General features: G+C 47.8%; 1 protein-coding gene across 2 annotated transcripts in view; it reads left to right on the top strand.

Moving 5' to 3' along the window:
- THSD4 (thrombospondin type 1 domain containing 4) overlaps positions 1 to 12025 on the top strand; it is a 644254-nt gene that overhangs the window by 603420 nt on the left and 28809 nt on the right. For both annotated transcript variants that reach the window (XM_005284967.4, XM_008164064.4), the window contains one exon: positions 11237 to 11410. In XM_005284967.4, the coding sequence (XP_005285024.2) occupies positions 11237 to 11410 (174 nt within the window). The remainder of the gene's footprint in view (positions 1 to 11236; positions 11411 to 12025) is intronic.

The following is a 12025-nucleotide window of genomic DNA, read 5'->3' as shown; positions in this document are numbered from 1 at the left end:
TCACTGCTTGCTTCACCTTGGAGTATATTCCAAAAACACTAGTGTCCAGTTTTCACATAGTTTAGATGGAATGGAGGTGAATGATTTTTGTAACTTTGTTTTTTAACTTTTCATAGATTGATATTTATTTTATTTTTGTGGCCCTCTTGTAGTACATAAATTGGAGAGGATTTGCACAATCTCCTAAATACCGTAGGGAATAAGTGTGGGATAGGGATGGGGTCTGGAGAAGGGATATCAGCAGAAATTGGCAAGTTTTACCAATGCTTTACTAGAAAACATGTTACTTGTTTCTTTGGGTTTTTTTAAAACTTCAGTTAAAGCTAAAAATTGTGGCCTAAAACCACATGAAATGAGTGGTGAGACGGGGCTTGGTTTAGCTCCTCATTGGCAAATGTCTACACTGCTGTGGTCACTTACCTGGAAGCCATGTTGACTGTCTCAGTTTAGAATAAGAATTGGAGACTGAATTACCAATGTAACTCCAGGTTGGCACATCAGTGTGTGGAAGCTTGCACAATCACAATTGACCTGTTTTACCTATCCTATGAATAAACACAGAAATTCAGGCCTGCTGCTCCGGAGCAAGTGGTGCCAGATCAGACCTCAGTTTTCCCCAGAGATCATTCTGACGACTTTTACAATTTTTTTTTTTAAGAATGGTTTCAATTTTTTTTTTAAGAATGTAGGGAATAAAAGGGTCATCAAGCTGAACTGATGAGGGAGGGAGTTTGGGAAGAAAAGAAACAGCACACCTCTGAATATCAGGGTGGGTGTCACCCAAACTTGTATTTTTGTGGGAATACAAAGCAACTTAACATGTGTGTAATCTGTAAAAACTGGAAGGGAAAGCATGGCTTTATCCAAATACTCCCTCGCTGTACCTTTGGATAGAGCCCTGTGCAGGACTGTTTTTTAATTCCGCTCCCATCCGCGCCTGCTATTATGGCAGCAGGTGCTGTGGAACTGTGGGATCCCAGTCCTGCTGCAGGGCTCTACGCTAGTCCTGTGCTGGGCTCTACTCTTGGGAGCCTGGTTTTCACATTGGAGGTTTTTACTTATGAAAAAAACAACATGGAAAACCAAATACTAAAATAAGAAACATTTGGGTTTGACGTTTGCTGCTCAGATCCTTTGTGGGTAGCTAATCTATAGTAAAATCTCACAGCACAGAGTGGGAAAGCTTGATACCTTCCCATTTGGTATTTCCTTTGTTATTTGAGACATTAGTCCAGCTCAGACATAATCATTTAAAACAGAAGACTATTGAGAATTTCTGGAAGACTTCACAGACTAAGCTTGTTCCCAATTTTGTTTTGTTTGGGAAGCAGAAAAGTAAATTAGATTGTCAGATGATTGTTTGCAGAATAACCCTGCTCCTGTCCCCCTCACCTCCCGTATATTTAACTATACTTTCCTAGGGTGTAATATGCTGAGTGGATACAAGACATATTCCCACTTAGAGAGACAAGATGGATGAGGTAATATCTTTTATTGGACTGACTTCAGTTTGTGAGAGAGACAAACTTTCGAGCTTACACTGAAGAAGCTTGTCTCTCTCACCAACAGAAGTTGGTCCAATAAAAGATATTACCTCACCCACCTTCTTTCTCTAATATCCTGAGACATGGCTACAGCAACAGTGCACATTCCTGCTTAGTTGGTTTGAAATACAATTATTTATAGGGCTCAGTTAAACACGTACGTATTGAGAACTATGTAGGTCATAGTATTAAATAGGGAACCAGCATATATTTTAATCCTTAAAGGCAGTACTTAACTTGTGCTAGGGCTGAGCCCCGGCATTTCTAGGCTTGGAAGTTCATAGCCCCAACATCGCTGGGCTTGCCACTTCAGTTATGAACGTAAAAAAATTGCTTGAGCCCAGGCACCTCTTTCATTACAAAGTAAACAGTGTTTAAACGACCCATGTAAGTTACATACAAAACTAGCTATCAGATTTGTTTGCAAAGCATGATTCCTCTTCGAGTGATTGCTCATATGCATTCCACAATAAGTGTGCGTGCTCGCCACGTGCACTGCTGCCGGAAGTTTTTCCCCTAGTAGTACCCGTAGGGGGATGCCCCTAGCGACTCCTGGAGTGACGCCTCTATGGTGTGATACAAGGGACGCTGCACGCTCTCCCACCCTCCCCAGCCCACAGTTCCTTCTTGCTGCCAGTGAAGGTGCTTCAGAACTGCTCTGCTCCAGCTTTGCTGCATCTTCCCTCTTGGACTCTGTTAGTTCACAGTTAGCAGTACCTGTAGTTAAAAAGTAGCTTAGTTAGAATTAGCATAGTGCGCCCAGGTCGGGGCGTGCCCCGGGCTTTAAGTTGTGCGACACTTGCAAGCGGCCGATGCCCCTGAGTGATCCGCATGCGGACTGTTTACGCTGTCTGGGGGAAACCCATCTCAGCGATCGCTGCAAGATTTGCAGATCCTTCAAACCTTGGACCAAGAAGGAGCAGGACATTCGGCTCCAAGCCATTTTGATGGAGATGGCCTTAACTCCGACACAGCTGGGCCGCTCCAAGTCAGCACCGAGCACCACAGCATTGGGTGTGCAGCGACCCTGCGATGCCCTCCACCAGCCAGCACCTCTCCCCATACACGGGACACTCCAAAAAGGCTAAGAAGAGGTCTTCTCCACCGAGGCACCGGAGCAAGACTGGGGTAGAGACTAGACCCGCGTTGGGCAGCTCTCGGTCCCCATCGGCCTCCCGGCCTCCGACTCAAGTTGAGCGGAGTTGCCTGGCCCACTCCAAGCCGGCCTCCCCGGATGCCAATGTCCATATTCAAGTGCCCTCCATACTGGAGGCCCTGCAGACGGCTCGAGACGTTATGTCTCTGCCAGTATTGGTGGCACCACCACCGTTGGCTCCCTGGTCCAGAGGCAAGCCACCGCTCGGATCCCCACAATTGCTGCCTGGATGGTACCGTTCACAGTCTAGGGAAGGTTCCCGATGCCATTCCCCATTCAGTGACCACCCCATGCGCAGTCCGCGCAGGTCCCCGTCAACCCATACCAGGTTATCTGGCTGGGTACCGACTGGCCGTGGTTCCAGGCACTGCTCCACCTCGAGGGAACATAGACCTTGCGAGGAGAGCGTGCCCTGTCAGGACAGATGGCACCAGAGGTTGTTATCTCCCAGAAGCTATCATAGCCCTTCGCGGTACGGGCATTGACGCTGTTCCCGTTCTTCATCTCGCTCGAGGTCCCCACCATAGCACCATTCCCGCAACCCCAGGTGTTGATCGCCAGCACCTCGCTGTCGCAGATCCACCCATTGGAGCCGGTTGCGGAGCAGCTGCGACCGGTGGTACTTCCGCTCCTCCACGCCGGAATCATGGTCTCATAGTCGGCACCATTCCCAACGCTGCCGTTCTTCCCAGTCCCAGGATAGCAGTAGATCATATGCCATCCGGTCTCCCTTCACAGTCGTCAGTCAATGGGCCAGGCTAGTCAGGCTGGACAGCCCGCTCCACCGGTGCCACAGCAGGTGCAGTGGCCCCAGATCTCTTGGCTGGCGCCATGGTACCAGTGGTAGATTGCTTGGTGGCCGGAGCCTTGGAGAGACCATCAGCCTCCCTTTCTCAGCCACCCAGAAAGGAGTTGGTGGAGCGTTCATCCCCGGTCCCGCGCTCAGAAGGGGACCAAGTGGTGGGGTCTGCGGCCTTCCCGGATGAGGTGATCACGGCCCCTCCTCTGCCCCTCCCTCAGGAGGACTCTAAACCCCACCAAGAGTTGTTGAAAAGGGTGGCATCGAGCCTCAACCTACAAGCTGAGGAGCTGGAGGAACCCTCGGACTCCCTCTTCGATGTCCTCTCGGCTTCAGCACCGGCCAGGGTAGCTCTCCCACTCCATGAAGGGGTGGCAAAGATCTCGAACACCTTGTGGCAAACCCAAGCTTTCTTGTCCCCCATCTCTAAGAGGGCAGAATGGAAATACTTCGTGCCCGCCAAGGGGCATGAATACTTTTATACCCACCCTGCCCCCAACTCTCTAGTGGTCGAGTCGGTCAACCATAGAGAGAGGCAAGGCCAACCCATCCCTACTCCTAAGAATAAGGACTCAAGGAGACTAGATCTATTCAGTAGAAAGGTTTATTCATCCTCGAGTTACCAACTGAGGGTGGCAAACCACAAAGCCCTGTTGGATAGATAAGAATTCAATTTGTGGGTCTCTCTGCCCAAATTCGAGGATTCCCTCCAAGAGCGTGACAAAAATGAATTCAAGGCTCTGGTGGAGGAGGGTACGGCTGCCACCAAGGTGACCCTGCAGGCTGCCTCGGATGCCGCAGATATGGCTGCAAGCCTCTGCGGTGTCCATGAGGAGAGTGTTGTGGCTCCTGCTGTCTGGGTTGTCCAGCGAGATGCAAAACTCCTTACAGGAACTTCCGTTCGATGGCAAGGCCCTGTTTACGGAACAGACAGACGTGAAGTTACATGGTCTGAAGGATTCCCGCACAACATTAAAGACCCTTGGCCTCTATGTCCCAGCCCCGTCCAGGACCAAGTTCAACCCGCATCAGGCTCCCACCCAGGCCACCCACTCTAGATATGAGCCCCCTTATAAAAAGTCAAGGGACTTAAACACCCGCAACGACAATCTAGGCCTGTGCCCCAACCTGGGTCCTCCAAGGGTAAACAGGCGGGAAAGCGCCAGTTTTGACAGGACACCTGGGGGCAACTTACCAGTTCATACCAGGGATCCACCCGCAATAAAGCTTCCCTTCTCCAACCAGTTATGTGCTTTTCTCCCGGAGTGGTCGCAGCTGACCTCGGACTGATGGGTCCTCAACACCGTCTCCTGGGGCTACACTCTCCAGTTTACCTCTACCCCACCCACTCACCCTCCATCCCCGTCCCTCCTCAGGGACCCCTCTCACGAGACTCTGCTCGAGCAGGAGATGAGGCAGCTCCTTGGCCTAGGAGTGGTGGAAGTGGTGCCAGTGGAGTTCAGGCACAAGGGATTCTACTCCCACTACTTCCTTATCCTGAAGGCCAAAGGGGGGCTCAGGCCCATCCTGGACCTGCGAGGTCTGAACCAGTACATGGTAAAGCTCAAGTTTCGCATGGTCTCTCTGGCCTCCATCATCCCCTCCCTGGATTCCAGGGACTGATACGCTGCCCTCGAGCTACAGGATGCATACTTCCACATTCATATATTCGAGGGACACAGGCGGTTCCTCCGTTTCACGGTTGGGCAGGAGCACTACCAGTTTACTGTCCTCCCATTTGGCCTGTCCACTGCTCCCAGAGTATTCACAAAATGTATGCCTGTGGTAGCAGCCTACCTCAGATGTCGGGGGGTCCTGATCTTTCTCTACCTCGAGGACTGGCTGGTCAAGAGCAGCTCCAGGTTGCAGGTGCAGGATCATGTATCACTCTGCCTGTCCACATGCACCACACCGGGCCTGTTGGTAAATGATACCAAGTCCACATTAGTCCCGGTGCAACACATAGAGTTCATTGGGGCAATTCTGGACACGACGGCAACCAGGGCCTCCCTCCCACCGGACAGATTCAAAACCCTAAGGGAGCTCCTCATCACGGTCACAAGGTTCCCCATGACCACAGCCAGAGTGTGCCTCCAACTCCTGGATCACATGTCGGCGTATGTAGTTCATCATGCCAGACTCAGGATGCGGCCCCTCCAGCTCTGGTTGGCCTCGGTATTCTCCCGGACCAGAGACAGGATGGACAAAGTCCTCACTGTGCCCGAACCGGTGATCGCCTCTCTGTGATGGTGGTACTTCCTGGGGAACATGCTCCAAGGGGCCCCATTGAAGGGCCGACCCACATCTGTGGAGCTGGTGTCCGACGCATCGGACCTGGGGTGGGGAGCCCATGTGGGAAACCAAGGTCTGTGGTCCACGCAGGACCTTGCCCTGCATATAAACGTCAAGGAGCTCAGGGCAGTCCGTCTGGCATTTGTGGCCTTCCGCTCGCATCTGGAGGGCAGAGTGGTCAGGGTTCTCATGCACAACACGGCCTCGATGCTCTACATCAACAGGCAAGGTGGGGCCCGATCCTCTGCCCTCTGCCTGGAAGCTCTTAGGTTGTGGGACTTCTTCATAGCCCACAATATTTACCTAGAAGCCCACCACTTACAGGGTGCCCGGAATTCTCGGGCGGCTCTCCTCTCAGCACGAGTGGTCACTGCACCCAGAGATGGTTCACAGGATTTTCCAAACATGGGACATTTCCCAAGTGGACCTGTTTGTGACACGGCAGAACTGCCAGTGTCCCCGCTTCTGCTCTGGAGGGGACGGGGGGGGGGAATTGGGCGTGGGCGCCATCTCCGATGCCTTCCTTCTGTCCTGGTCGGACCAACTTTTCTATGCCTTTCCCCTGATTCCTCTGATCGGCAAGGTCTTGGAAAAGATAAAATCAGACAGGGCCTGGGTCCTCCTGATCACACCGGCATGGCCCAGGCAACATTGGTACGGGACTCTCATGAGCCTGGCAGTCGCCCCACCGTAGCCATTGCCATCCCACCTGGGACCTGCTTTCCCAGGAGCAGGGTCGCCTCCTCCACCCCAACCTAGTGGCACTCCACCTCACGGCATGGCTGCTCAATGGTTAGGCCGGGAAGAGAGGACTTGCTCGGAAGGGGTTCAGCGCGTCCTCCTGGAAAGCAGATGGCCCTCCGCACATCGGGCCTACCTGGCGAAATGGTCTCGGTTTTCCCAATGGGCCACTGATCAGGGCATTTCATCTGTGGCTGCTCCGATTCAGCTTATATTAGACTACCTCATTCACCTTAGATCCCAGGGCCTACCACCCTCATCTTTCAAGGTGAACTTGGCAGCCATATCAGCCTTCCACCCACCAGTGCAGGGCCACACGGTGTTCTCCCATGCCATGACTGGTCTATTCCTTAAGGGTTTGGATCACCTCTTTCCCTATGTTAGGTCCCCAGTCCCTCCGTGGGACCTGAACCTGGTGCTGGCAAGGTTAACTGGTCCTCCATTTGAACCACTAGCTACATGTTCCTGGTCACACCTCTCATAGAAGGTAGCCTTCCTGGTGGCGATCACATCCGCTAGATGGGTCTCGGAACTCCGAACCCTGGTACACGGTGTTCCATAAGGATAAGGTCCAACTCCAACCACATCCTTCATTCCTCCCTAAGGTGGTCTCCGTCTACCATATGGGTCAGCACATTTTCCTGCCGGTGCTCTGTCCCAAACCTCACGTGTCCAGTGAGGAGCACTGCCTCCACGTGCTGGATGTAAGACGGGCTCTGGCTTTTTACATGGAACGTACAAAACCGTTCGGGAAGTCCTTGCAGCTGTTTGTCGCCTCGGTCGAACGCATGAGAGGTCAGCCGGTCTCCACACAGCGGCTCTCCAACTGGATCACCTAATGTATTCATACCTGTTATGACCTGGTGGGAGTCCCCCCGCTGCCGATTGTGAGGGCACACTCGACTAGGGCGCAAGCCTCGTCGGCCACCTTTCTGACCCATGTCCCCATCCAGGACATTTGTAGGGCTGCCACATGGTCATCGGTTCACACGTTCACCTCGTATTATGCGATTGTCTCCCACAGGGAAGATGCTGGGTTCAGCAGGGCTGTTCTCCGTCCAGAGCGTCTGTGAACTCCTACCCACCTCCAACGTATATAGCTTGGAATCACCTATTGTGGAATGCATGTGAGCATCACTCGAAGAAGAAAAGACAGTTACCTTTTCCGTAACTGGCGTTCTTCGAAATGTGTTGCTCATGTCCATTCCACATCCCGCCCTCCTTCCCCTCTGTTGGAGTTGTCTGGCAAGAAGGAACTGAGGGTGGGGGGAGCGCGCAGCACCTCTTATACCGCACCATGGCGGCGCCACTCCAGGGGTCGCTGGGGCACTCCTCTACGGGTACTGCTAGGGAACAAACTTCTGGCACCGGTGCACGTGGCGAGCACGCACACCTATTGTGGAATGGACATGAGTAATACATCTCGAAGAACACCAGTTACGGAAAAGGTAACTGTCTTTTCTTGTACATATCAATACATTGCTAATTCATAATAACAGAGCAGAGAGGCATATTGGGGAGATGACTGTGAGAGCTGTGTACAATAAGTTTAGTAGCTGGGGTCTGGGTTTAGGTTGTCTCACAAAGAAACTGAGATTTTTATCTGTTACTTGCAGGCATCATTTAGAAGAGCCTGAATTATTTGTTAGATTCAGGAGGAAATTGGGGACACAAGTCTTAATTCAGAAAAATACTTAAGCATGTGTTTAAATCCTGAATTTTCAAACACTCCAAAATTATATTTTGATTACTAATTAGTATTAACAATGTAGTAGTAGTAGTATTCAATTAGTACCATTTGTAACAGTTAACTCACTTTACTTTCTTCAAGGTCCCAATTCAGCAAAGCATTTGTATTTGCTTAAGTGTTTTGTGAAAGGTGCTGGCTGGATGACAGTGGAAACTAAATTACTGATGTTAATCCATGGAACAGTTACAAAGCAGTATGTTTCCCACATTACCCTACTGATATGCATCAGGATGATGAGGGGGTAATTTGTTTTCCATTGCCCATTCAATCCTTTGACCTCTCTTGAGAAGACCAACAGGAAAGGCAGCTAGTGCCAGTTGTGATTGGTTTTTTTTTTGTAATGTGGACAGCTGGAACTAGGCAGAGATCGCCAGTTCAATAAATCACTAGCCCCACAGATCATTAATGCGGTAAATCAGATAGTGAAGACTTTCTGTCACTGCTGACTGGAGTGAGATTCAAACTAGGAGAGACCAGGTCTGTGTGCCATTACCAGTACTTTGAGTCATCCCTTTAAAAATGCAGTAAGGATACACTAACCAATGCAGAGCCATCCATTCATTCACAAGGAATGTTCTATACAGTCTAGCAGCAATGCATAACTTCTCCTAGCTAATGAAATTATATATTAAAAATAAAATTGCAAATGCCAATCAAACATATGTTTTTTACCATGTAACAAATTCTTATTTGTGGTTTTCTTTCCATGTGTAATATAATATAACTGCTTGTAGCTGTTTAAATTTAGTTATACACACATCTTTCAGCAAGCTGCACATTTTTTCTTTCTTTTTAATAATCCAGACACAAAATATCAAATTCAGCTAACAAGAAAAATATGAGTAATAAGAACAAATAGACAAATCTAGAGTCTGTTATATGCAAAATACCAAATTAAACACTGGCATGTTAGGTTTGTTTGTTTTTAATGGCAGCAGTAGAAGCTGCCCAGGGTGTTGAACTAGTAGAATTATTCCTAATGGAGAAAGATTACAGGGCAGAGTACAAAGGGAATTGCTAAAGGGGTATGCTAAATGGAATCTAACCCAAGATGAGCAATGAATAACTGCATAGCATCTTCAGATTTGTGACAAATGTGTCTATGTATAGTAATAAACAATTTATTTAATGGAATGTTAAGGTTTCAGAGTTAGCAAAGTTTAGTAATTAAGTCATGAAATGTGAAAATTAACTCTTGATGTATGCATTATAATACAATACAATGCACTGTAATATAGGTGCAGATTTTTCCTACAATTTTGCTAGTACCTTTTCATTTTCAATAACTAGAGGCCAAAGGAAAACCTCAAATCTGAACACCCCTGACCTTTTGTGAAATCTGGATCTGAACTTTCATAGATTCATAGATTTTTAAGACCAGAAGGGACCATTATGGTCATCTACTTTGTCCTTGCTGTGCTTTGACTACTTTGTGGTCATTTCTAAAGTCCTCCGTGATCATGTAATTAATGACTGTATCTTAATGCATATTCAGTAGATAATTGTCAAATTCCGGTAACTTTGCTGGATTCAGTCAAAAAACCTAGCAAAAGTCCTCAGTGAGACCTACATCCATGGTAGGTTTCAGGCTTTCTATATCAATTTGCAGTAGGCTTGTATTCTGGGAAAAATAATAGCATGGTTAGACATTTTTTTAAATGGGAAAAAGTGGATTAAAATTGACTGAAGGGAGTCAGATCAAATTTGGAAATCAAATTTTAAAAAAATCAAATCTCCTTCTAGCCATGACCAGGAGGAATATGTGAGCCCAAAGGGAATTTTAAAAAAGAAAGTAAGTTGGAGGGTGGGCTATTCAAAGCACCCAAGGTGCCCACTTCCCCCTTTGAAATTCATTGGGAGTTGAGTGCTTTAATCTCTTAGGTTCCTGTGAAAATCCCAACTGTTAGAAGTAAAAAGAGGAGGCTTTGCAATGTTACCTATGAGTGGGTGAGATTGAGTGTCCATTGCAATATGGTTAATAAGGTGTTTTTGGAACTTTCTGAACAAACATGATATACAAAAATGCATACAGATGTAAGATGCCATGCCTGTTCAGCAAGTGTGTGAGGGGGGAGGGGTTAGAAAACATGCTTTGGGTTATATGGCGGAAGTGTACAGTTAAGAAGTAACATTGAAAAATGTGAATGTTAATGTATCACAGAATCAAGTTCTCTGGAAAAATTATAATCAATAGTTCTACACTGAAATTATTTGTTTAATAATTAGTGATGAGTTAATAATGATTGGGTTAGGGTTTGCCTGACCCTTTCATGTACCTTTTTATCACTCTGCGGTGGCTCTAGCTGTTGCACCCTGCAGCATGACCAACAGATTTCAAGACATGCTCTGCAGCCCGCCTCAGGACCAGTGCCAGGGTTCTAGGAAAGGCCTCCCAGCCCCATCCTCTTTGCCAGCAGTAGGCAAATATGCCAATTGGAGCACCCAGATGTGAAACGGGGTGTCCTGCCTGAAGCACCTAAGTTTGAAAACTGAGCCATGCATGTCTCATATTCTTCCTTTGAGAAGCAGTTTGTCTAATTCATCCATTCCCCCTTTCCTCTGCTCACACCGTCTCCCACTGTGTGTATATAAGGAAACAAAACAAATCTGGGGTGGAGGAGAAGAGCTTTGAAGAACTACCATGACTTCATCCTGCTCACTGTCCTTATAAGTTACATCCTTCCTTCCCCACCTCATGCCTTTCATCTCTCTTGACCATTTAGATTGTAAGCTCTTTAAAGCAGGGACTGGGTTTTATGATGTTTGTACAGCACCTAGCATAATAGAGCCCTGACATGATATGGGGCCTTTTGACACAACAGTAATATAAATAATAATGAGCATTGAATAGTATCATTAGCGCTTTCAGGATTGTTCCCACTCTTCATTTCATTGTGTAACTGTGGTCCAAAGAATGAGGCTAATAAGTGTCTATTTTGTCTCCCATCATACAGTGTTCTGCAGAATGTGGTGCGGGAGTCCGAACACGGTCAGTAGTTTGTATGTCCAACCATGTTAGCAGCTTGCCACTGGAGGGTTGTGGGAATAACAGACCCTCTGAAACAATCCCCTGTGACAATGGACCCTGTGTGGGTAAAGTGGAGTGGTTTGCTGGAAGCTGGAGTCAGGTGAGTTTTACCTCGAAATGATATATTTATATTTCTATCACCAATTTTTTATCTATAAAACAATTTTTTAAAGTGGGAAAGTATTTTGGTTGTGCACCTTTAGGACTAATTACAAACTGTGTTCAGTTGATATGATATATATTTGCTGTCATTTTCTCCCCCTGTTTTTTATTACTTGGATGAAATTATGATGACACTTGGATGAAAATAAAATTTTTGTTTCTTTGCTCCTCTACTACTACACTTGTATCTCTCAGCTGGAGACATAAATCCAGATCTAGTTTCCTTTGTGTCACTGCCACAGAGCAGCTGGGGATTCCCCTGCAGAGGAATCATCATGTGACATAAACCCAGCAACCAGCTCTTTGTAACATTTCCCTCCCCCATGGTATAGGTGATATTTCCTGGGTAGACCAGAGTCAGGGAGGGGTATGGCTGGAATACACTGCTCTGGCCAACAAAGCTACCAGTAGAGGACTGTTCTAGCCAGCATAATTTAGATCATCCCTTAGGCTCAGTTAAATTACATCAGGGGTTTGTTTGGTCCCAGGATCAGAAGCATGGACAGTAAAGTTAGAGCTACCCACTACCCCAAATCCAGGTACACAGTTCTCA

Source organism: Chrysemys picta, chromosome 10 (genome assembly GCF_011386835.1).
Source record: "Chrysemys picta bellii isolate R12L10 chromosome 10, ASM1138683v2, whole genome shotgun sequence".
Taxonomy (NCBI): Eukaryota; Metazoa; Chordata; order Testudines; family Emydidae; genus Chrysemys; species Chrysemys picta.
This window is presented reverse-complemented; position numbering and strand designations above follow the sequence as displayed.